Raw genomic sequence first — 27,476 nt, forward strand, 5'->3', positions numbered from 1 at the left:
ATATAGTAATTAAAGACCCATAAATTGCATTTAACCAAAACTGACTCCCATATAGTAATTGTATACCCATTAATTGCATTTATCCAAAACTGACTCCCATATAGTAATCGTATACCCATAAATTGCATTTAACCAAAACTGAATCAACTGTCTGGTGTAATATGACTTTATAATATTTGTTGAGTTATCAAAACTGAATCCCATATAGTTTTGTTGACTATACGGGGGTCATTTGAAAGTCATTTTCATTTTTTGTTTATTTATTTTTTATAAAATCTTTAGCCTTATTGAAGTGTGCAATTGACTAAAATGGTTCAAGTTTCGGTTTATCGCCTTATCTGCCAAAATATATAATTGGATACAATTTGGATAACTATAACCATTGTTATCAAATGAAGGCATTTAGTTTAAAGTAAGAGCATATTCAATAATAATAACTCCACAACAGCCATCGTACTATTATGATATTAACTATAGCAGTCCTATCGGAAAGTGATTGCAAATACCGGGTACCGGTAACCGTGCTTTTGCACCGCCCTTCAGAACGATTTACGTTAATCAAAATCGAATCCCCTAAATATTCGATTTCGTTTCCCATATAACACATACCGCAAAAAACTTGTGACTTTGTTTTTACGCAAACCACAATGTAGAAAACTACAAGTTTGACTTATGAACTGGTGATCTCTGCTTTATTTTATTTAGAATATGTCCAATTACGATTCTAACCTAACACCACCATTCGACGATTCCGTTCAGTTGTCAGAAATGCAGGTTGATGTTTCAGACGATCTTCCGATAGACGCGGCTGGTGGAGATATGGAGCTCCCTGAAGTAGAAATCGTTGAGAACACAAACCATATCAGCACAAAGAGGGGATATGTTATAGTGGCTATACTGTTCTTCATTAACTTATTGAATTATATGGACAGATTTACCATTGCAGGTGTGTTCTTGTAACTGTTAGCAACCAAATTTAAGGAAATTTATTGTTTAACAGAAAAAGTTGAGTCAATCAAACTTGAATGGGTCACATATTTATTATTGATAGGCAGGATTGTAATTTAAATGGATAGAAATGGGTGTCACCTTTGTAGAATCTATTTGTCAATTTATGGTTTATTAAATCTTAAAAATTCAAGGCCGTTTTTCCATGAACGAAGATGTGAGACGTGAAAAATAAACAAAGTAGAAATCTGCTGTGGCTTTTCCACAAGTAAATTCTGCTTCCATGTTCCTTTGGCAAAAAATTTGGCAAATCACTCTATGTACTATTTTTTAACTGAAATAAAACAGTTACGTATATGGGAAGTGCGTATGAAATGTTCATGCATATGTTTTTATTTAATGTTTTGGTGTCAAGAAATACTGGGTGATTACCTAAATCGGAACACTTTCGGCACTATTTTTTAAATATTTTTAGTTAGATTTGCACCGTAACCCCAGAATTTTTCATCAGCATATAAGGATTTAAGACCAATTGTTTTATATTAATGGTATAGAAAAAGGGTAAACTGTTACAATATTGTGGACCCCTTAAATTACTATAAACTCTCAACATGAAGGGTCCCATGGACTCTCAGCTGAAAAATGCTAGGGAAAACCCTGGTATCATGCATAGAGCTTTCATGGAAAAAAGGCTGAATTCTTTGCATTTGTTATTAATAATAGCGACAATGTGAATAATTTAATAACGTGATTTAAGTTGCACCTTAAAGGAAAACCTAATAATCAATTAAATTCAACTATAAACCATAACATTTTACATTTCAGGTGTCCTTAAAGATATACAGGATTATTATAAAATAAACAATTCTGAAGATGGTTTACTGCAGACAGCATTTATATCATTCTACATGGTTTTCTCACCAATATTTGGCTATATGGGTGATCGATTCAATAGGAAAATAATCATGGCAGGCGGAATCTTCTTCTGGTCAATAGTCACACTTGCTGGAAGTTTTGTTCCTGCTGATGTAAGTTTAACTACGTAACACCAGTCCCTGTTTTAGAGGCCTAATTTCCAAGCAATCTAGTCTATATTTTTCTCAATCATCAGAAAAATCTTGGAAAGGAGAAATGTTGAAATTTACCAGGTTTTATATGACAGCACCATATTTTATCCAAACTTTAAGTAGGGATTTTAACAAAATTACGAGAAAAACCCTATCACTAACAGGACCTATATTTGCTAACATTTTCCGTCTGAATTTGAGACTCGTACAAAAAAATGCATTTGTTTAAATGTTAAAAAAATAACTTTTATCTTATTCTGATTCACAAAAGATGTTTGGATGATAAAAACATGGGATTTTACCTACAGCAATTTCAGCATTTAATTACCTTCTGATAATTTTTTAACATAGAAATTAAAAAGAGACGTTAAGAGGAGTCTCAGATGCAAGACATCAGTGAATATAAAGCCAGATCTAATTTGAGATATTTCAATATATTCCAGTATTTCTGGGGTTTCATCCTGATGCGGGGTATGGTTGGAGTGGGGGAGGCCAGTTACTCGACCATCGCTCCCACTCTCATCGCCGACCTGTTTACTGGTGGGCTGAGGACAAGGATGCTAATGGTCTTCTACTTTGCCATTCCAGTTGGCAGGTAAAGTCACAAGTAGTTCTAAGGATTCTGACCCATAAATCATAAATTTATAGAGGTAGGATCTGTCCAAGATTTGATGAATTCCACGGGAGTCATGGCTCCAGGGACCAAAAAATATTTGTAAAAATGAAATAATAAAAAAAATATTAAAAAAAGGTTAGCTGGTAGCTTTTGGTTGTTACTTTTATTTGTTATAAGTACTGCACTCCAGTTTGCTTTGAAATCAGGAGAGCCCTCGAAAGGGCTTCTAAAAAGCCAGTTTTACTTCTGGGGTAGGGTGCTTCAGATCCTTTGACCTCCATAGGGTCCCTGAAACCATTGCCAAAAAGGATTCGGCTGCCTGGTCAATCACATGCCTGAGATGAGCTAGTTCTCTGATAATTAACCTAAATTCTAAATTTCAATTTAAGTATCATTTAAATGGTATTTGATGATTTCTATCTTATAAAAAATAGCTGAAAGTACAGTGTACATAAAATGATGACTGTTTGTATGTTTGCTCTTTATTTCAAATAAAATTGGACGTGAAATGGCACATATTGCATTGTTTGAAAAACAAAAAAACTTGTTTGTCATATCATTTGGTTTTGTTTTACAAAAAGAATCTGCAAATAAGAGCTTTTCAAATGTTACAAAAATAATATGGGGCTCAGAAGGCAATTCAGAATTCATACTTTGTTTATTTGATGCCGTAACACAAATCTGTTCAGTTGTGAGAAAGGTTCTTGATGAAAGAAAGATCAGCCATCAGACATGGATGGGAGCCGATTAGTTTTCAGTATGCTTTTTAATTAAAAAGATGTTTATTTCTTTTCTGTCTTTTATTGTTTCTTGAGTATTTATTATGATGATATTTAAAGGAATTGAAGTCTAATCTGTTAATTGTCAAGTAAATCTTGTCTAAGATACACATTTGGCTGAGTCAATTTTTGGCATTTTCATTGTGTTAATAACAATAACATTAACTATTACGGTATTCAATCATATTTACACTTTTGTATTGAAATGGAAATGAATGTGGAAAAAGATGTTACCACCTTTAATATTACTTAACTTCATTGTATGCATTTATTTCCTCAATAACTTTGTCTCATGGACTTTAACACTCTACATTTTTTTTTTTTACCAGTGGCCTTGGTTACATTGTGGGGTCCAATGTTGCAGAAGCTTTTGGACAGTGGCAGTATGCTCTAAGGGTAAGTAGAGATAGCTTAAACAGTATTTATTTAACAACTGTTGTGAAGAGAGTCTGCCAAGTCACTCTTGTTGGCACACTTCTGCATCACCATGTCCCAAGGGGTCGACACTAACCATTTTCCCAAGGGATCCCGAAGGGACACCAACATCTGAAATCAGGTGTCCCTTCCTGAAATTAAGAGTCCCTTCCATTTTTTACATTTTTTTCATTAATGAGACTGTTTTAATATTAAATTGAACATACAAATCCCGTTCCTTTTACTTTTCAATTTGTAATTCAAGTATACACCATATTATACATGTTTTCAACAGCATGCAATGGCAAGTTAGTTAAAGCACAATGTCACCCATGTGAACCTCTGACAATGGCAGAGAGGAAGATTTGGGTCTTAAGTCGGTAGATTGGGTTCAAAAGTGGAAGAATGTCTAAGTCACACAATGGGTACAATGCAAACAAAAACTTGATGTTGTTACTATTTTTAGATTTTCGGAAAATACGCATTAAAAATGCCATGGTTCAGGGTCTTGTCAGATGTCATTGCTTTTGATTGAAAAACAGTAGGAATATTACATCTGGCTTGTGAATCAATCAGACTGCCCAACAAGTGTAGTGCATACTGGAAGAGCAGACAACTGGAAAATAGTGTATGTTTATTTTCGCGCCAAAATGTCATAATTTTTTTATCCATTGATTGAAGATAAATAATAAAACTTTGGGAATTTTATTTCTATGTTTTGATCAAGGCATAAAACAAAGAATGCTGAATAGTAGGATGGCTTCCCAGTAAACTAGTTCCGTAGGATGCCAGTCTTTTGTGCCGTAAATATTACTGTAACAACTCGATGGTCGCATCAAAGTCAGCAATTTTGGCATCTTTTGGGGCGGTTCTGACACATGAGCAAACTAGTTCACCATAATTATTGTACCGATTATAAAAGTCTGTCACCTCTGACACCATAATTATTGTACCGATTATTAAAGTCCGTCACCTCTGACCTTGTTGAAAATGTAAACAACAAAGCGGAAGTTTTAATGAGTTTTTAGTGGATTTCACTTCTCGAAAACTGGATTTCACCTCGATTTCCGATCTATTTCCGAAAGTTGCTCTAACTTCTTTATTTTTTTGACCAATTTCAATAAAATTTGAAATATAAACCCTTTATGAGGCACTTTCTAATAAATATACAAAAACAGAAAATTATTTATTAAAATTAATGAGTTATGAGTGAATTTCACTTATCGGAATCTGGATTTCACCTCGATTTCCGATCTATTTTTGGAAAAAAAAAATGAAAAATTGCTATAACTTCTTTATTTTTTGACCAATTTCAATAAAATTTGAAATATAAACCCTTCATGAGGCACTTTCTAATATGTATACAAAAATAAATAAATTATTAATTAAAATAACTGAGTTCTGAGTGGATTTCACGTGAAATCCACTGGATTCCTGTATCACCCCGCACCGAAGCGGAAGCATTAATCGGCATGCGCACTGTGAAATGACTTGTTTATTTATAGATTCATGACGTAATTATAGTGAAAAGGTCAGCCATACTTTCGCTTTAGTGTGTGCGACGTATTAATATCTTTTTTACCTGCACTGTTAAGAAAGTTAGGGGGACCCAAATTTAGGTAATAAATTCATGAAACGCTATTTATTTATTGATATTTAGCTTTTATCGGTCAAAATTTAAGTGTCCCGACGGAATACCGGACTTTGAAGTTCAGGTGTTCCTCCCGAAAAATTGGTGTCCTCGGGATCCCGGGACCCCGTTAGTGTCGAACACTGTGTCCCTCTTCTGCATCACCCTGTCCCTCTTCTGCAGCATCCTGCCCCTTTTCTGCAGCATCCTGCCCATCTTCTGCTGCACCCTGCCACTCGTTTGCAGAACCCTGTCCCTCACCTGCCATACCCTGCCCCTCATCTGCAACACCCTGCCCCTCTTTTGCAACGTCCTGCCCATCTTCTGTTGCACCCTGCCCTGTCTTCTGCAGCATCCTGCTTCTGCTGCACACTGACCCTCTTCTGCAGCACCCTGCCCCTCTTCTGCAGCACCCTGCCACTCGTCTGCAGATCCCTGTCCCTCACCTGTCATACCCTGCCCCTCGTCTGCAACATTGTCAGCAGCATCCTGCCCATCTTCTGCTGCACCCTGTCTGTGACACTCTGCTCCTCTTCTGCAGCACCTTGTCCCTCTTTTGCAGCACCCTGTCCCTCTTTTCCAGCCTCTGCCCCTCTTCTGCAACACCCTTATGTTTTTATTTGCAACATTTGAGTCTAGTCTCATCCAATTATTTCTCATTTGTCCAGGTGACCCCGCTGTTGGGGATCGTGTGTGTGGGTCTCATCCTCATATTGGTAAGGGAACCAGTACGGGGTGGGGCGGACGGGGCCCACCATCTTGTCAACACTTCTTTCTTCACAGATCTCAAGGAAATCGCCAAGAAGTAAGGCTTCATATATCATAAGGATTATGTTTTCAGGGTAATAGCTAAACATACTATGCTAGGAAAGATAATATGCCGGAAAAAACTGAGATTTTTTTAATACCGTAAATGACTGGGTATTAGACACACTTTTTCCCCCTCAGATTTCGATGTAAAAAAATGCCTGCGCATTATAACCAGTAACAAGCTTTTGAACTTTTTTTCTGAGGTCGATTTCAGGCTGAGAGTTTGTTTAGATTTATGTAGAAATGGATGTTACTCGCGTCATATCGATCAAGTATATACGGGTTAAAACGGCAGTTGAAGATCGGGATATGTTATATCGTAATTTAAAAAAAATTGTACGATTAAAATTATTCAATATTATTTTGAATATAACAATAATTAAACATGCATATAAAGAAGCAAAGCTGTGCACTGTCAAAAGGTTTTTTGTCAGTTGTATGATAAGGTGTAAAAAAACTTGCACTGCCTTTTAAGCGGTTTAACATATCAATACTACAAACTGTTGCGATAATGGTCTTGTTTTTTTCGCACTTTGCCACATTCTTTATTCTTTTCTGTAGGTGTTGACATTTTGAGAACAAACCCGTACAATATAAGGTTTTTGCATTACTAAACTTTTCATTCTTGACAGGTTATCATTTACGATATACTGTCAGAAAGAACTCTTACAAATTGTCATAAAAGGTACCCTTCAGTGCCATCCAGCTACAAACTTTAAATAATTGGTTATGTTTTATATAACATGAAACGAATAAACAATGAAACATATTTTGCATTGTATTAGTATTGTATGGTTTTAAAAATAACCATTGCCATTTTCACACAATGTTTTTTTTCCGTCACTGTCAACAAACATGGTGGCCGATCGCAGCAGACGATTTTGACATTTTTTCTATGCGTCCTTTAACCCAAAACATGGATTAAAAGTTTTTCCCACAGATTTTTTTGCCTGCGTCTTATAGCCCTATCACCTTATACCCAGTCATTTACGGAACTATGTTTAGCATGCAGGAAAAAAAAAATTAAAGGTATCCAAGTAAGTAAATGTTCTTGTTTTTTTCCTTTCGGGAAAATGAGACAAACACATTGTACAGGGTTTACCATGGCTGTAATGGTTATAGTCAGGCTGATTGTCAAGAACTGTTTAAGTAATCAACATGATTAACAAGCATATCCATTAAACTTCCAGAGCAGTAACAACTTGAAAGTTAACAATGATGACATAACAATGTTGTTAACCAGAAATCACGAAAGTTCAAATAAAGTCTCGGTCATTCGGACCGACAGCCTCTGATATTTTGTTGGTCCGGAAAAAAAATTGCTGGTCCGACAATTTTTTGTTTGATAACTTGCTTTTTCAAAGCCTTTGTTGCTAATTTTAAATTTACAAGAAATAAAAACGTATTAAGATATTAACCTGAGTTAAACTTGAGCACAAATACCAGTTCACAGAGCTTTATTTGACAAAATATTATTAAACCAGCTTTATTTAAGGTTGCCATATTTTGACAGACACTCGCACTTAATCGTAACGAAAATTTCGATTGGGCGATTTTTTGGCAATTTGTATTCTTTGGACCGTACCGGTACTGTTTTCGTAATCAAATAGCATGTTCCAAAGGATAAGATTATTGTTTGGATCATTTTGAACTATCATTAAAGCATTCCAATGTTTATGACAAAAGTTTATCATTTTAGCGTTTCAAAACATCGCGCGATATATACACAGTAGTAAACATTATTTGGTACTGTATTGCAAAGGAAGGCAAATGCTGCATGGTGTTTGATTTAATGCGGTACGCATTCCGACATTTACACTATCGGAAAACGACATCGGATACGTAAACAAATGGTTATTTGATAATTTCATTGATAAAAACACGATTTTCTGTTAAACCAAATAAATTATTCTTACATTTAAGCGGTGTTTGATAATTGATAAAGATTAAATCTTCATTATTTTTTACACTTAGCTGTGAATACTGTCGGTCAGACAGACAGACCCCATCACAAATTTAGTCAGACTGAGTCAATATTTACCAGTTAGGACCGTCTGACTGACGGTTTTTGCGATGTCTGGTTAACTAACAAAGTTCTAAACAATCGGCCCAATTATTGACAAGTTACCTTGTGACTTGGTACTGATAAAAAAGAGTTTGTTTTTTTTACTTTTACGATACTAATTGCAGATATTATTTAAATTTACAGCAAGAGTTTTATGCTGTCATCCTTTGGGTTCACCTGTGTGGCATTTACTGTTGGAGCCCTGGCTCTTTGGGCTCCCATATTCATGCAGGATGCAATGTCGGTCCTGGGACATCCCACGAAGGCGTCCACGTAAGCTTGGTTTATATTATTGATATCAAATGAGTGGGACAATAAAATGGCGCAAAAACCATTGTAAGGGCCAATATTTATAATTAATGAATTCAATGGCATTATAACCATTTGGTCCTTAGACAGATGTTGGACAATAAAGACAGCACATTTTCATATATGGTGTAATCGTATGCAGGATGTGATTCATAGCGGGGGCCAATCTGATGGCGCCAGCCCCGCTTTTTCAATGGCAATTACATCCCTGTTATGTCAAAACTGGTCAACTTTGTGTATAGCTGCAATATTTTACAGGATCAAAACTTATTTTCACTTATTTTTGTTCATTGTCTCTTGTAAATTTGGTGAGAAAAAATGTCAAATATAGCAAGCCTTAGAATGTGGGTCTGACAGGTTTCACAAACTTTGTAATGGTCTATGAATGAATATTAGAATTTATGTTATACAAATAAAAATATGAAACATTGAATGAACATAGATTTCTAGTAGCATTATAAAATTGTCTGAGCTTATAAGTGTCCAATATCACACAACAAAAAGACTTCAAAGATATTTCTGGCAGTGGAAAGTAAAACAGTCATACCTTTGTTTTCTTGATGAATGATAACTAATCATTAACTTTCAGGGTATCATTCATATTTGGTGGTATCACTGTAGCAGCAGGGTTTATAGGCGTGGCTATTGGGGCGGAGTCATCTCGACGGTATAAGCTCATCAACCCACGTGCCGACCCTCTAATATGTGCGATGGGTCTGCTAGTGTGTACTCCTTTCCTGTATTTTGCCCTCGTGTTGTCAGGAATAAATACAACAGTAACATGGGTGAGTGGATTTATGGTTGTTTTTATAGTACATGAGTATGATATTATATTTTTAGCTCGACTATTCGGAGAATAAGGAGAGCTATCCTAATCTCCCGAGTGTCGGCTTCAGTGTTGGCGTCAGCGTAACCACTTATGTTAAAGTTTGCGTACCACCTCAAATATTTTCTAAGTCCATTGACATAAATCATGCCCCGAACCTGTACACAGAAGGAGGTAACTCTATCAAGCATTTTTTTACAAAATTATTCCCCTTTTTCGACTTAGAATTTACGTTAAAGTTTGCATACCACCTCAAATATTTTCCAATTCAATTTATGTAAATATCTCAGCACATCATGTATTGCATTGAAATCTAATCTAACAGTGACCCATGCATGCTTCGCCAAAACTTTTCAATCCATACACCGAAAAGCGGCATAATATTCGAGCTCTGTGACAGCACTTGCTTATGATAATTGTTTATTTCAAACAGTTTACCATATGATATAACTATTTATGGTATGTTTTGCATTGGTTAATAGAGATTTATCAGTGAAATAAAATTGATATTTTACTGTTTAAACAGAAACAATGTTATATGCAAGTTTGAAATAACATTTTGTGCGCATACAAATTGGCACGTTTTTATAAAAAAAATGTAATTGAATGATTTTTAATTCCAGTATAAGGCATAAAATAAAAATAAAAATTGTTTGTTTGAGTGTAAGATATAACAGCAATATATTTCACCTCTTGAACACCAAAAATAAAAAGAATTCAATATGAATTTTGGTGCTCAGCTCACTTGGTGAAATATATTATGATCTTACACTGAAACAAACGATTATCCTCTACTGGTTGAGAAGCAGTTTCCGACAAATCGCTTTTTCGAGTACTTTCTTTAGATCTTCATAAAGAAGGTACTGCAATTCAACTATATTGTAACTAGGCAATCAAAAGATGAAATTCTTACCGAGACACGTAACACAAACTTGCACGTGGGGGATAGGCACGCGCATCGTATTGCACATGCGTGTGAACCTTATTTGCATATCTATGAATAGCTACAAGGTTTTCCTAAATTAACTTATACAAACGATGATCATTGTGTACATATTTGTGCATGCTGGTGTCATGCTTGTTTCGCACCCACATTCACTAAATTGTATACAAACACAAGTTTCTATCAGAAATGAATCAAAATATCATTGATATTCAGTGTCAACCTGATTTCGAATATGAATTGACTGTCGTAAATTTTAAGGTTTAAATTTTTCGTAAATGCTGAAAAATTAAAACATATTTCTCTTATTACAGTCTTATATTTAGTATACTAGTATTAAATAAACGGAAAATAAAAACACACAATAGGCACCTTAAGTCTGCCCCACATTCGATTTGTTGGAAACAGTTTCTCATCGAAATCTAATCAGAACAATGTAAGTACCCTCTTTGCGACCCTATTAGATACACTATAAGTGACGTCACACATGTGAAAACTATATCGACAATAGCAGCTTGAGCTGTAGTTATCTAAAATGTGAACAATTTTAGTAGATTAATATATATAGTTCAATAAAAACGTATAAAAACTGTCGGAAACTGCTTCTCAACCTGTATTGAAAAGTGCACAATAGTTTAAAGTTTGATTACTGCCCAGTTATATGCCTAATACAGATATAATTTAGTAGTTCTGAAATTGAATTTAAATTTTGTACTGCTTTTTGCAAATAAACTAAGTGTTTCAAGTATTAACAAAGCATTCAAAGCTTTAACTCTGCCACAATCAGTTGATTACATTTTAAATTGACTGCAACATCCATAGCCTATCAATTGACTTCGCACTTGACAGCCATCATCAGCAATAACATATACTTTTATTTGTTACATAGTATTAATGACTGCACAGGTAAGCTCAAACCGTGCAATGCATACATGTACAGTTCTACATTTCTCTTCAAATGACCAATTAAATAGTATCCTGATGTTACTCTCAAAAGAACAGCACAATGGCAAAGTGCTGAAACTGACTGTTTGAAGCCCCTTTTGGGTTCATACAAATTCATCATCTCTTCGTTGTGAAATGGCATTGCAATTCTGCTTTGTGTAACTGATTAACAAACATGTTTCGTCAAGTTAATTTGCAAATAGTATTATATTTTGTATCCTGATTAAGATGTACTTATCCCTTAAGCTCTCTTGCTTGTTTATGCCATGTCAACATTTACATAATATATCAGTTCATTCTGTGAATTAATTGTTTCTTTTGTTTTATTTTCAGGTTCTAATATTTTTCGGTGAAGTTGCATTGTGCTTGAACTGGGCAATTATTGCCGATATTTTATTGGTAAGATAACTTGTTATTACTGCGAACAAATACATTACTATAGACAACAAAATGGATGAATAGTGTCAGCCTCTAATCCAATGGGTTACTTAGCTAAATCACCACAAAGGGTAATGATTTCACCATTTTAAATGGACTTGTCAGATAGTCCACCAATCGGCAAATACAGTATTTCCTCAAAACAAGCCTGGAATTGTCAATGTGATTTAGGAGGAGGTCGTTAATACATCAATGATCATTTTACATGATTAAAAGAATAAATGTAATTTGTCATATTGCTGTCTCATCGGATTTAAAAACAGTGCATAATGGTTTCCCAGTTTAAATCATATCTGTTTATGAGTACAAAATTTAATTAATACACCGACGCTATTTATAAAATTACCGTAGGCAACCTAAATGGACACATGCAATTGTCTTTACCCAGGAAAACTTATATGCGTTTCAGCTTAAATTAATTGTTAGAAACTAAACAGTAGGACGTTTCGGAAGCTTTGACATGAATAGGACCATGTGAACTCAATCATTGACGCTGTTCATTGTGTGAGATTTCTTTCTTTCAGTATGTGGTAATTCCGACACGTAGGTCAACAGCAGAAGCAGTACAGATTCTCATGTCCCACTTGCTGGGTGACGCAGGCAGCCCTTACCTTATTGGAGTGGTGCGTAGATTTGATTATTCCTGGGCCCATGTGTAGGAGCAGTCACTGTCTCAAATCTATATGTTTATATTCCAATATTTCTATTAAATGTATGTAAATAAAGTGAATCTTCGGGACTGTCGTAAACATGAGCCCAAGAAATTTTGATATGAGTTCTGGTCTTTAGCTTTTAATTTTTTTATAAAAAATCTTTCAGTGATTTGTGCATGCCATTTTTCTGGGCTTCAAAGAGGATTTCCCATAGAAAAAACAGGGAATTTTTCGCACAACTAGGGTGATTTTTATAGATTGTCTTGAAAATCTATCAAAGAAATCTAGTCTTAAAATCTCCATTTACACACAAGTTTTTGAAAACAAATATATTTTTTATTTATTTTTATATTGAATTTAATTATTACATTCATACAGTTGGACATCTAAGAACATGAGGATACTGTTTTACTTAATGTGTTGAATTCTAAGTGGCAGACATACTTTCAAGGGTAATCCCTAAAAAAAGTTCAATCGCTCCAATATTGGCAATAAAATAAATGAGAGTTTAAAAATGCAAAAATACTGTCGAAACTTGTTGGCTTGATTTTCAATTGTTGGCTCGAACTTGATTTTGAGGACCGATTTTGTTTTACTCCATGTAAGCATTCCCACTTGGCTCGAAATTGGTGAGGCTCAAAGTATTTTGATCAATCGCTAGGGGTTACGACTGTACTTACAAATTATATTTGATAAAAAGAAAATTAACAGTGAACCAAATTGCATTCGAACAAAATTCCGCTTAACTTTTTTTCGTTTATCAAAAATAGTTTGCGAAGTGCATGAATCTCTCAGTGTAATTACTGTACCTCACTACGTTTAAATGTGTTGTATAATCTATTGATAATCCTGTTACCTTTTCTTCTAGATGGCAGACGGACTGTCAAAGGGATACAAGGGGAACCCGAGTAGCCCAGCCATACAGTTTGTTGCGCTCCAACAGTCGCTGTATCTGACCACATTTATTTGTGTAATAGGCGGAGGGTTCTTCCTGGCGTGTGCTCTCTTCATAGTTCAAGACAAAAAGAAAGCTGAGCGCCAAACTAAAGGTGAGTCTCTTGATTTAAGCTGAACTCCCACAGATTGACAGTTTTGACATATTTTTTATTTTTTACTTAGAATCTGCTTATTTTTGCGTCAACCCCTTAAATTCAGTCATATAAGATGACTCACAATAGAACAGATCGCAGATCGGAAAACAGCCGAAAAAGTAATAATCCTAAAGCATTAGTAACGCTTTTAGCCATTAAACATAAATTTTCGAACGTTATTATGAAAATCTACGATCTGATATTTTGTCAGCAGTTCTTTATTACTGGTTTCCAGACATTTACGCCAAAATTGGCTTCATTCAAGACAAAAAAAAATTAAAAAAGTTGTCAAATGGTCAATCTGTGAGAGTGCAGCTCGAAGTTATCCAGTGTACAAATATGTTTGTCATTTGATCAATCATAGGCAATATTGTTAAATTTAAGTGCCATGTAAGCCCATATAATTTTTGTATAGTTTAAAAGGGCATTGCATGCTGTTTATAACTATGTTAAATAAATAACTGGAAATACATTATAAAGTTCTGTTTGATATTGCTTTTTGTTATATTCTTAACAAATCACTTCTTTACTCATTTAACTTTTTCAAATGAAACCAAAGTAATATTGGGTCTTGAGGTATCCTTAATTCATAATTGTACACGGAACACCTTAAAGCTGCACTCTCACAGATAAAATATTTGAACAACTTTTTTTTTTATCTTGGAAAGAGCAAATTTTTGCAAGCAAATGATAAAATATTGCTGACAAAAGATCAGATTGCAGATTTTCATATTTCCATTCGAAAATTAATATTTTATTGTTTAAACTGTTACAAAATTTTTTTAACGGTTTAAGAAAAATGCATAAATCATCAATTTTTGAACTTAAATACATGTATATAAATCTGCGATCTTAGTTTTTGTCAGCAGTCTTATATAACTAGGGATGGAAACCGGATACCAAATCGGTATCCGGATATTCGAATATGGATACTCGTATCAAATTGTTTTCATAATAAGTAAATTTCCTATTATATGTCACCCACCTTCTGTTATTTGACATAAGTGTCCACTTAATTTATAATTCGTCATATGGCAATTTCACTTTTTCATTCATTCTTTCTCAGTCTTAATAATTTATAATGTATTAATCAAAGCTAAACAACTCATTTTACGTCATAAAACTCATGATGAATACCACATAAACACCTCGCGAATTTGATAGTCACTTCGACCGAGGTGGTTGCTTGGTTACTGCCACGTGCTTTCGAGTTTGTTATTTATCAGCAGGTTTCATGTTAAATGACGCTTTGATTATTTGATAGTCGATTGTAATTTTATTTCATTATATTGTTTGATTTAATGTAATACCTACAATTTCTGCGGTGTTTTTTGATGAAGGATATAATTGCGGAAAAGATAAGAAGACAAAAAGACGATCTGATTTTTCTTTATTTACATGCGTGTACTTTTTTTATTTATCAATAAACTAAACATGTTTACATATCGTATAAAAATAAAATAGTGGACATGGTGACGTCAAGAGTTGTCTGCCTCATGGTGGACTTTGAAGGCGTAGTCGGTGGACTGCATACGGGGTGTTTTTTTCATGTGATTTCTAAGATTTGAAGTTCCACCACAATATACCAGTTTAACCTTACACAGTTGACACACAACACTTTTACCATCCTCGGATTTTGTGAAATACTTCCAAAAACTTGAAGTCAATGTTGGAGGCATATTTCCGTTGTCGTGATACAGGAATAACGATTAATAATTCAAAATACACTTACAAGATGCAAAATGATGGAAATTTGAATGAAAAGAGAGAAGATAAACAAATTTGTTCACCTGTATCGTGATAGATATATTGTTTCTCTTAAGCACACGTGTTGAATTTATGATGCAATACTGGGATAATGCATTTTAGTCTGGAAAATTTCGGTGAAATTTGCAGGTAGTTGGTTCGTCAAGTAACATGTTTTAGGAAATTCCGGTTTGAAATTGCATTTTTTTTCGTTGAAACTGTACATTTTCTTAAAGATTGACGCAAACTCTACAAGGAAAGTCCAAATATGTAGAGTTTGGTTAAGATTTGATAAAGTTATGGCCTCTTAAACAGGGTCATGTCGGCAAATACATAGAAATTCAGGGTCAAGTCGTCACCCTTTACAAAGATAATAAAATAAAAAATTAAAAAAATTTTTTTTTGCCAATTTTCACAAGTTGCAGTTACCACATCATATTCTTACTAAAATTTGATAAAAAAAAAATTGATAAATAAAAAAAAGGACGGGGGCGTGGTGTGTCAAAACAACTCAACCTGCCCCTGTGAAAACAACACTTGTCATTGTAAACAAGGTCATAGAACTTCACAGGGTGCTGCACAAGGACACAATATCACGCCTTGTGCAAACACCAAATTAGCAGACGATTTGTGACACATACCCACTTCGCGACAGACACTGTTGATCACCTGAAATATTTCAGTTTTAAGTTTTATAACAATTGCTATGTCTCTGCTAAGCTATTTCATTGAAATTTTAATTCTTAACGAATATTCGAATATCCATTTTGGTATCCAAATACTTGCGTGATATCCGGATATTCGGATACTCGGATATTTGCTTCCATCCCTATATATAACTGGTTTTCATGGATTTCCCAAAAATTGGCTCGTTCCAAGACAAACAAAAAAAAAAGTTGTCAAAATGTTCAGTCTGTGAGAGTGCAGCTTTAGGGTGGCACAATATGGGTTTATGCACAAACAAAATTGCTTTGATTTTGGTGCATTATCTCATTCGACTTTAATGATCAAAACAAAAAAGCATGTGATTTGCGTACAGTTGAAACCTGTTGATTCGATATCTTTTTTTAATGATCAAAACAAAAAAGCATGTGATTTGCGTACAGTTGAAACCTGTTGATTCGATATCTTTTTTTAATGATCAAAACAAAAAAGCATGTTATTTGCGTACAGTTGAAACCTGTTGATTCGATATCTTTTTTTAATGATCAAAACAAAAAAGCATGTGATTTGCGTACAGTTGAAACCTGTTGATTCGATATCTTTTTTTAATGATCAAAACAAAAAAGCATGTGATTTGCGTACAGTTGAAACCTGTTGATTCGATATCCCCGTGACCAGCCAAAATACTTCGAGCCTTGTGAATATGGAGCCAAGCGGGAATTTTTACATAGAGTAAAAATAAATTGGTCCTTTACACTATGTTCGAACCAACGAGGAAATCGAGCCAAGCATTATCGAGCCAATGGGTTTCGACTGTTAATATAAAAAACCTAGCCTTTATAAAAAAAATGTATAAATAGCTACGCAAGTTTAAAAAAGCTCCAAATTATCGCTAACACTTTTTATTTGTACACAAATGGTATGCTTTTTTGTTTTGATCATTAAAGCAGAATGAGTTAAACATAATAAAGCATTGAAATAAAAAATATTATACGTTGTTATCAACCTATAATGTGCTCTTTTAAGTGAAAAGACAAATAATTTGTATAAAGTGCATGCACAATAAATGCTTTCTTCAACAAAGAGTAACATTCCTGAAGCTTATTAATAAATCCAGTAGTTGAAATAAGCACAAGCCTGCAAGGCCCGCACTGGTAAATTGCGATCCGGGCTTGCTCAAATTCCGGACTTAATACAGCAGGGCTTGTTCAATTTTTTGGCTGCTAAACACTTTTGTAAGAAATTTGGCTTGTTCATCCAAAAATGTTTATCTATTAAGAATATATTTTAATAGTCAGAAATCATATACTGTACATGTAATATACATGTACATGGCTGTCAGAGCAAATGGTTTTATACATATAATAGTGATTAAAATGCAGTAGTTTTATGGAAAAGGTGGTCGAAATAAATGCAAACCCCAAATTCTTTTAGGGCTTGCTAAATGCTTTCCGGGCTAGCTCCAATTCTGGGTTTTATACAGCAGGTCTTGTTCAAAAATGTAATGCCAAGAAGTAGTATATGAATTCTGGCTTGTTCAACCAAAAGACTAATTTCATTGACTGGTATATGGTATTGAAATCCGAGTTAAACTATTAAAACTATGACTGTTATTTATATCACTATATATTTTCAAAATATTTGTTATAAACGTATTTTAGAGCAGTACAGCCTACTAAAAGAGGGTAACACTGTTAAATACCTCTACTCTCACTTTCTTAAATGCCAAGATTTCATACATTATTATATACTTTTCTGTTTCAAGGCATGCATTGTCTTTTAACACTGTGAAATGTTTGGAAAGTTTATTAACAAAAATAAATGTCCAATATTGTTGTGTCAGGTGTATTTGTTGGAATTCAATTTTTGTGGTAAATACATATGTATATAAAGTTTCACTACTGACACTATTTTTAACTTCCTTACGGTTAAAAGTTGTTGATTATTATAATCTAACATGCATGATGTGACAGAAATTCAAAAAAATAGTAATATAAAGATGTTAACAATATGGTATCTTGTTTTACAGTCTTGTATACTATACATGTTATAACCTTGCATTTGTTTTTTCTGCGACTGTTCCAGAAAGCAATCTCATTGTCATATCATAAATATATCATACAAACAATATCAGTAAGGCTGGTTTCCATGTGCACACTGTGTTCGCATACGTCAAAACCGAACTAGTTAGAAACCAAACTAGTTAGATACTGTGTGTCTATACCATGCGTATGCTTGCTCATTTGATTCTTGTACGATTCCGTTTCTGCTTAAATCACCATTTTAGTGGACTGAGTGTGGCTTTAAAAAGATAGACAAAATTGGCAAAAACTGTATTTTGTGAACAATTACGGAACTAGATTTCATTTAAACATGTCACAAAGCATAACATATGAATGAAATTTTCAAGTCTACCTATGGTTCGAATGTATTTCTACATGAAAATGAAACATTTCAGTGAAGACTATGATTGCATATGAAATATTCGTATTTGTATATGGGAAAAACAACTGAATAATATTTTCTTTTTTATCAGGTGGTATTTTTTTATCAAATATATCATTTTTGTGGGCAGATGGAATATGGTTTCCATTTCAAAATGCGGAAGACAAATGCAAACAGGATAGGGTGCACATTGAATACCAGCTTAGCAAGTTAAATAGTTCATAAAAGTTAATGAATTTCAATTTGAACAAATTGATAATAAAACTTATTTTTTGATAGACAGCCAATGCTCAAAGTTTCTAATATAGTTATATACTTTTCTACAAAATATGATTTTTCCCAACACCAGGACTGGCAATAAACGATGACAGCACTTCGGACATCGAACCTATTGATATTGGGGATGAAAACGTCAGCGATTTGCGACCGATCGTTTAGTTTATACTCAGGGACCATAGCTTTGATTTCATGTAATAGCAACACTTGAATTTGTTGTGTTAACAGTAGTTTTCTTTTGGGCATTTATCTTGTAGCTTTTACAATTCTTACATAGTTCAAGCATGACCAGAAGGAGAGTAGTTCTTGGACAAATTCTCTTTCTGGGAAACATTTTCTTTCGCGGACACATTTTCTCAGACACTTTTTGAGATTTTCTCAGATACCAGTACTATTTCTTGGGATAAAAATAATCCTGACCAGTAGAATGAGCTCTATTAGGAACATAAAAAATAAGCTAAAATTGTATCCTTAATTCTATGGTCCGGAATTAGGTTTATAAAAAGAAGTCATATTCTTGGTTAACAGTAGTGGTTGAAATGACATCACTACTGGGTTATAAGAGTTAATTATGGTCTTGATTAGTTAAAAATGGTCTAAAATATCTTGTGTCTTATTAAGCACCTACACGCTTGGAGCTTCAGATGCATGTAGATCAGCATTGGCTGATGTTCATCTGCTATTTTAGTCACATTTCACATAGACTTACAATTAAGTTATGGCCCTTATATTAGTTCAACATGTCTAAAATATCTAATGTAACATGAAACACCAAAAGTATTGCACCTACACACTTGGAACATCATCTGAATGTTAGTCAGCATTGGTTGTTGTGCACCTGCTATTTAAGTCACATTTCATATTGGCTTACAAGTTCAGGCCGTTGCCATGGTAAAAAATGGTCAGAAATACTATCTGTTGCATAAAGCACCAAAAGTAGTGCACCTACACAATTGGAACTTAATATGAATGTTGGTCAGCATTGGTTGTTGTGCACCTGCTATTCTAGTCACATTTCACATGGGTTAACAAGAGTTTTGGCCCTCGACTTATTAGAACATGGTCTAAAATATATTGTGTGGCATGAAACACCAACAGTATTGCACCTACACACCTGGAACTTCATATGAATGTTGATCAGCATGGACTGTTTGTGCAGCTGCTATTCTAGTCACATCTCACATTGGCTTACAAGAGTAATGGCCGTAGACATTGTAAAAATGGTCTGAAAAACTTAATGCACCACAATACACAATAGAAATAACAAAAATGCCAATGCATCACACTACACAATAGAAATAACAAAAATACCCATGTTTTTATTTTCAAAACACGACATTCAACCAATCCTGCCCGACATCTAGGCATTGTTTCTGGGGATAACATCATGACTGTGAAATAGTTCAATTATACCATTTCTATTTTCATGTCTCTGTCCAAGATCTACTTCTGTCAGAGATCTCCCCCCCCCCCACCTCCGAAAAAAAAAATGAGTAGTTAATTGATGAGCTAAATGCCCAATAGTTTTGCATGAATCTTAGTTTCTGTTGTAAGCAGTGGTTGTATTATTTTATTTTTGTTTTACTCTATATTTATTGCTGCACTAACATTTTGCTTTTGATTATCTGTTCCTCTGCCTACTTTGTTTTAATTAATACCAGCTTATTTATATGTGTTTTATTACAATTTTCTCTCTAGTAAAAAAAACAATAGTTTCGTGTGGGTTGGAAAAAAAAAAATTGGTATATATTTGTACTGTTTAAACTTACAGGCTTTTGTTTGTTTTTACTGCGCTTTAACTAATCGCTAATTTTTGATTAACTGAAATGTATTTTTGTTTTGTTGGTCAAAAACTCTCAAATTTATTATAAAATTATATTTATATGATTTTCACAAGATGTACCCAATGGTTTAGGGCCGTAACACAAAATATACTGTAGAGTATCTTAGAAAATGTATATTATATACATATATATTTATTATATAGAGGCAATGAATTCTAATAAGATCTCAATGGGATGCCAAAAACAAATAAGTTTAATGAAGAACTGAAGTAGTAGCAACAACCAGGATGAATTTGTCTTGAATATTTGAAATTGTTGATAGTTTGATTGTATAAAGTGGAAAAATGCTTGCAAGCATTGCATCAACTTATAGCTTTCGCCCAAATAAAGTTTAAATAAAATTATAAAAATCTGTTCATATTTCAGATATGTCGATGCAGACAGGGGCAGATAACCCAGCCTTTGATGATTTTGTTAACTCCACATCGTCAAATCGTTCATCGGAAAAAACTCCAATAAGGAACCCATGAGAGAAGGAATTTGTAGCTAAGAGCTATATGTTATGTTTGAACTCAGTAAAGAAATGCTGTTTTAATCTTGTTCTGACTGAACTGTAGCTAATGAGATTGTGTTGATGTATTTTAGTTCTTTTGCTAGAGCTGAAAGTGCTGTTTTGTGACAAAAGTATTTTAAGTGTGTTAGAACATGGACTGTATTTTTTTTGTGTTCATGGAATGAAGTTACATTGAAAAGTGTTTTTAAAGTTTTATTATATTGAAATGTAAGGGCAATCACTCTGTACAAAAAACAACAACAAATTTTCCCGCTTTTTTATACCAAGCTCATTTTCATGTTGCTTCAAGGTGGTGGTGTTGTCAAGGTGACATTATACACCTGCCTTTTTTGTAGCTCACATGGTCCTCCAAATATTTTGACCCTTGACTTTGTAAAAAATTGTTTGAAATTTGTGTGTGTTGCATGAAGCGTAAAAAACATTGCACCTATAGTCATGAAACTTCATTGAAATATTGGTCAGCAAAGGCTTTCGTGCACATGTTCTTTTTTTCACATTTGACTTCCTATTTCCCCATCCAGACATTTAATCATTCCTGTGTCCATGCAGTGTCTGGGGGAATTTATCATGTGTGTAATAGCTCAATTATATTTGATTTCAGAATAACTTTGTTAAATAAGAAACACAAATCATGTTTTAAATTAGTATGTTGCCAAAATGTTAGAAATTTTCATGTAAAAAATTGCAGCATTGTTATAAAGTGAAACTTGTTGAAGATATCTTGTTCAGTATTTGATTTTTTATTAGATGATTATATTTTTTAAGAAAAAAGTGTGTGTTGTCATAGTGCTTTGTTGACATGGCAGTGTGTAAAAACCCAAGAATATTGAAGATATTACCATGACTTAAAGTGTAATCAATTCATCAGCATGAGGAATCTATGACCTAAATGATTCAATTTGATTTAATTTTATGGATAGATGCAAAGCTGAAATTTTGTCCATGGATTGCATCATTAAAATACAAGCAAATATTTAATTGTTAACACCTTTAGAAATAGAAAATAGCATTGTCTTTTATAGGTTTAGAAATATTTTCATATCTTTTCTGCCAAAAAAGGAATTTAGCAATTAACATCACTTCTTTGTATACATTGGTTATGACCTGTGGTCAACCGTGTGAGAACCCCTTTGAAGTCACGTGATTCCTCATGCCGGCATCCGTCATGTAGGCATCCATTTAATTTTTCTTTTGTTTGTCTTTTGAATGACAAATGGAATTATGTGCTTACACTGTTTATTGTTAAGATTGCAAAGTTGTTTGTTCATGTATTTCTAACAATTGTACAACATTATTGAATGAAATGATGAAAATGTTTTGTAAATGGATAAAACGAGCTAAACCACTGAATAATAAAATGTAAATAGGTTATTTTGACAGATGAATATATTATTTGTCTGAAAAATTATTTTCTTTATTTTCACTTCTCATTTTTTGCATGTAATGTTCTTAATCGATGCAAATTATTATTTGTTTAAAGTCTCACATAACTTATTTACGAAATAAATGATGGATTGAAACAACTATGATTGTTTTCTTTGAAAAAAGAAAAATGACATCATTTTAGCTTAGAAAGTGCTTCTGAGCTGTTGTGATCAGCCTTGATCAGTTGTGCATTTAACTAGCAGCCAAAGTACTTGTTTCACTTGTCAATGCTGTTTTTGGGTGTTTTTCAGTGTATTTATTGCTTATATGACTGCTTACCATTTTTATTAACAATAATTTATCCCAATATTGGCCAACTGATAATTTGATGTTGCATTTTAAGACTGTTCTAGCTGCATTTTTTCCCAATCTTCATGAAACCTGGTCAGATGTTTTTTTCTCCATGAAATGTACATCAACCTTGATTATTGGTAACCATGGCCATATGGACAGAATAACTACAAATGGTGCTTATTCTTTTCTGTAGCCCAGAAATTTCATAATTGGTATGCAAGTTAGTCATGATTAGTAGATGACTTATATTGATTTTATGGTCAGAAGAAGGTTCCTGTGACCTTCAGGTGAAAGACGATTAAGGATCGCTAATATTATGCAGTAAATGTTCACTATTGAATGCATGTGAATAGCCCAAACTTCAAGGTCACTGTTTGTTTGTCTCCAGTCCAAAAGTACAAATTTCATGTAAATCAATGATAAATTCTCAGTACGACCACACAATGGGGTACAAATTTAACAAAGGGCTTGGTTCACGAAAGGTAAAAAATGGCCCCATCTGCAATGTGCTTGATTCCCGTGAATTTTGGTAGAACAACCAATGGCAGTTAAAGAATGAAATGTAATATGATGATTCTATCAACATTTCGGTTGCCATGGCAACATATCAATCAAGGGGTATTTTTCAGTTAAAATATATAAATGACAATACCCTGAACATGAATGATGATATATTTTACTTCTAAAGCATTATTGCAACATATATATAAAAAAAATGTTATATACCAGATTTCTGTACTTAATTCAATTAAAAATTAGGATGTTACCATGGATACAATTGCAGTAAAATCATTCTTTATATATATTAAATTAATCAAATATGTAATTTTATATTGATATTTTGCATTGATATATTATAAATTGTTACTTCAGATAAAGTGATAATATTTCATGTCATTTACAACATAGCTGTATGATGGTTGCTATGGTAACAATGGAACAATATGAATTTACAGTTCATATATGGATTTTTGTGAGTATGACAAAAGCTGTTGTAATACATGTTTTTAAAATTTGTTTCATAGTTTTCATTTTACTCTGTGTAAATATAATTATATAAACAACAAATTAAAGCATTTGAATTATATTGGTAATGAATATTTAGAGAACCTTTTAGAGAAAACATATTTTAAAGTACTAATTCATTAAAAATGACAAGCTAACTGGACATAAAAACAACTTAACAATTCCCAATATGGACTTTGTATAGTCTATTCATATAAATTACCATTAAGCATTTCTGATGCAAAATAACAACTGTTGAAACATGAACAATAAGTCATAAGGTTTATCCTTCAAAAGAACATTAGCATATGTTTGTAGGCTGTTTAAATGCTGCGCCATTTAATCGCTGTCCGAGTCTGAACTATCAACTGTTGGTGGAACAACACTAGCATCATCAACATATTCACTCCAGTCACGAACACCAAGAGCACCTAAAAATCTGTGCTTTCCATAACCCAAGTACCAAATCACTGCTGCACAGTGTGCACACATTCCAACTATCCTTGAACCAGATCTACATTTGCAATACCAACCAAGAATTTCATAATTGTTGAATTTAATCCAAAGATTGTATTGTTTCGCCGAGACATGACGACTTTGTAAACGCACACGAATCAGCCCACTTCTTTCTTTATGTACACGAATGTCTTCATCGCCCTCAAGGTGTTCTTGGATGTATCCAGGGCAAAGCTTCAACTGATAGACACCACATGTGAGGGTCCGTAGTATGTCCTCAGTGAGACGAGGGAAGTCTTCAAGATCAGTGTCAGAAACTGGAACCCACACGGCTGTGAAAATGATTCTGGGATGGGAAATTTACAATATGGTGAAAACCGGTGCCATTCATGTACTTTCGTGAACCAAGCCCTTTGAAAATTAAATTTAATTTCATTTTTTCTGTTACTGATGTTTTATGAACAGTTGCATTACTTGGCCATTTCTTTTATTGGGATAGAGCTACCTTTTTTTAAACTGTGTACTCATATTTTGATTATTCGCAATACCTTAACTACAAACGAAACACAAATTACCAATGACATGCTGGCGCGTGGCTGCCTATACTCGAGTATGCGGCTGAATCCACATGATTCAGACAACAATTTCTTTTTAAAAATAAGCCAAAATTGTAGTATGCGTTGGTTTAACCAGTATTTATTGCAGAAAATATTGAACAAAGTAAATAAGCATTTGAGCTACAGAAATGCATAACATACATACAAAATAAGGAGTGATGAAATGCATAAACAGTGAGTAAATAACAGAATTGAGAATTAACCATAATTGGTTTTACTAAGTCTCTCTTCTGAAAGTATGCGTTCTTGACTACATGATTCTAAAACTGTCCATTTTCCAGCACCTCAGAACGCCCAGGATGCACCAGATAGCACCCTGGTTTTCAAAATATTCTGCGGAGGCATACATGCCCCCAACTCCCCTAGCACAATAATGAATCCACACGAATAGAGGGCTAGCTACGCCCCTGACATGATATGTTTGTTAACAATCCTTCTCCGATGGTAAATTGTTGTAAATCCAATACGTTGCCAAGTTTGTGCACTGGTGGATTATTTTTAATAATAAACATGTTACTATATATAGTAACATTTTACTATAGAAATTCGTTTCCGCAAAATGATAATCGTTTCCACCCGTGAGATTATCACGACACGTGGAAGTCCATATAAACAGCCGCTTCAGTCTTTGATAATTTTTGTGTTGGCGACTCTACGTTATAGGGAACACAATAAATATCCAAATGTTAAAAAAGGTTCCCTAAACGAGCATTATTGTGGCTAGGCACGTGGGGGCGATTATGGCATAATTAGGAAGACGAGCAAGTGCACCATGAGGTCATTTTCACGAAAAAAGGCGCACGAAAACCTGGTAGGCAATTATTTATACAAGCAAAACTATTAAGGGATTTAAACGGAACTATCGGTGTAAGGAAAGTGAAATTAGGTTTACCGGTAATGACACCTTCCGTGATTCAGGAACGAGTACTACCTGGATCCGTACCGGATGTTTACATTAGGTGAAGGTCAAATTGCACTGATACAATGAAGTGTTTTGGTGAAACGGTTTGTGTTGCTTTATCCGCTGAGAAATGTTAATTATTCCAGCGAAATGGTTGTGGTTATTCAAACATCGGACCAATTATCCTACTCTCAGCTCAAGTCGAGATTCTTATGAAACTGTTTCAAGGTTAATCAACCCTAGCTATCCTCACATAATGAAATGAACGTCAAAATCAGCCATAATAAAACAAGAAGTATTTGAAGAATGGGAATATTTCAGTTTAATTCCGAAAACACGTGAGAAAAGGTTTGCTTTTTTATTTTTTCCAGCTCCTCGATATTTTTTACAAGCTTAAATGCATTTCAAAACCAATTTGTTCTCTCTTTTTTTTACTTTTCTGTCTTCCTGCTAACGAAATCACTTGTTGTTCCATAATTTAATTTTCAAAACCGGTTAAAAGCATTGACAAATGATTAAACATATTATACCTATCATAAAACGTATTATACAGGACAATTCATTGTTGACCATGTCTTTGGTTGATAATTACCCCAGTGAAAAAAATAATAACCCTCGCGCTAAAGCCCTCGGAAATTATTCTTCCCAGTGGGACAGTTATTATTCGAAAGCCATGGTCAAACATGTATTATTCCATAACAACATATTCTAAATTATATTCAGTCCGTGCATTTATATACTAACGCGAATTCAACACTTCGCGGAACTGGATCAAAGGAATTGAATTATGTACTAGTTTTTCTTATATTAAAAGTATTGTATGAAAGTCCCGTACTTGACTCATTCAGAGGGACCTTGTACTTGCACTTGATGTGACATTTCTCCGCAAAGGCCACAACTGTCAGAGTTTGATTGCCCTCACATTCATAGCACCAACTTCCTGGGTATTGGTCCTGAAAGGCAATTTAAACTGCTCGCAAGCACCACTCCTCTGGTGAATTGCAGACACTCATGAAAGAAAAACGCATTGAAAACAAAAATGAACATTTAAGAACATGATGTATTTATCTATTTCCTAGAATAAATTCATTTGAAGGAAAACTCATGCTCTTCACAGTGAACATTCGTCTGCTGATTTGTTTCTTTTTGTCTGTCGAATAAAAGACAAAACCCGACATTTATATATATTATAATTTGCGTATTGTCTTTAGCAAAATGTTACCCAAGATTTATATGAAACGCTTCAACGGTTTTGGGTAATTGTCGAGTTTAAAGTCTTTGCACTACGACACCAATACCAAGGCTCAGTGATTTTTTGAGAATTATTCTAACGCCTGTACCTTGTAAAAAGGGAAGAAAGTCGACTTTGGGAAAATACAAAATCGGGCCAAAACTGCTAATTAAATGGCAAATATACATGTTTTAACTTTTTTTATGCAAACATTATGCTGTGAAAGAGTAATTCTTGTCAAGATTTTGTTTATATTTCAACAAATTCATTGCTTTTTTTTAATTTTTATTCATTAACGTAATCTGCATTTGTCAAATAGGGAAAAATATATAAAAAAGTGGAAACATGGACAGTTTTTCGCAAGGGGAAACAGCCTTTAGAAGGCAGCAAATTGCACCAAAAAATCACTGAGCTCTAATAAAATTTCCACCCGTACACACCAATGGCTTGAACTTAGCCCTTGGGTACAATAACGACGGTTTCCTACGGTGATAAAATGAATATATAATTGTATATCTTGCGCTG

The 27,476-nt window shown here is 33.9% G+C and overlaps 1 protein-coding gene across 4 annotated transcripts; it reads left to right on the plus strand.

Moving 5' to 3' along the window:
- Positions 1 to 611: 611 nt before the first annotated feature.
- Positions 612 to 22,546, plus strand: LOC128231232 (protein spinster homolog 1-like). 4 transcript variants are annotated; one of them, XM_052943771.1, is made up of 14 exons: positions 612 to 680; positions 788 to 946; positions 1,774 to 1,976; positions 2,459 to 2,610; positions 3,740 to 3,806; positions 6,123 to 6,259; positions 8,474 to 8,602; positions 9,228 to 9,423; positions 11,686 to 11,751; positions 12,315 to 12,413; positions 13,312 to 13,492; positions 17,605 to 17,628; positions 18,738 to 18,858; positions 20,875 to 22,546. In XM_052943771.1, exons 2-13 carry the CDS (start codon positions 820 to 822, stop codon positions 18,824 to 18,826), a joined length of 1,470 nt encoding a protein of 489 aa, XP_052799731.1. In that variant the 5' UTR covers positions 612 to 680; positions 788 to 819; the 3' UTR covers positions 18,827 to 18,858; positions 20,875 to 22,546. The 4 variants fall into 4 exon arrangements, with proteins under 4 accessions (XP_052799731.1, XP_052799728.1, XP_052799730.1 ...); XM_052943768.1 differs by having other exon boundaries at positions 618 to 946; XM_052943770.1 differs by lacking the exon at positions 17,605 to 17,628 and having other exon boundaries at positions 618 to 946.
- The last annotated feature ends 4,930 nt before the right edge of the window (positions 22,547 to 27,476 follow it).

The sequence above is a fragment of the Mya arenaria genome, chromosome 4, assembly GCF_026914265.1.
Source record: "Mya arenaria isolate MELC-2E11 chromosome 4, ASM2691426v1".
Lineage (NCBI taxonomy): Eukaryota > Metazoa > Mollusca > Bivalvia > Myida > Myidae > Mya > Mya arenaria.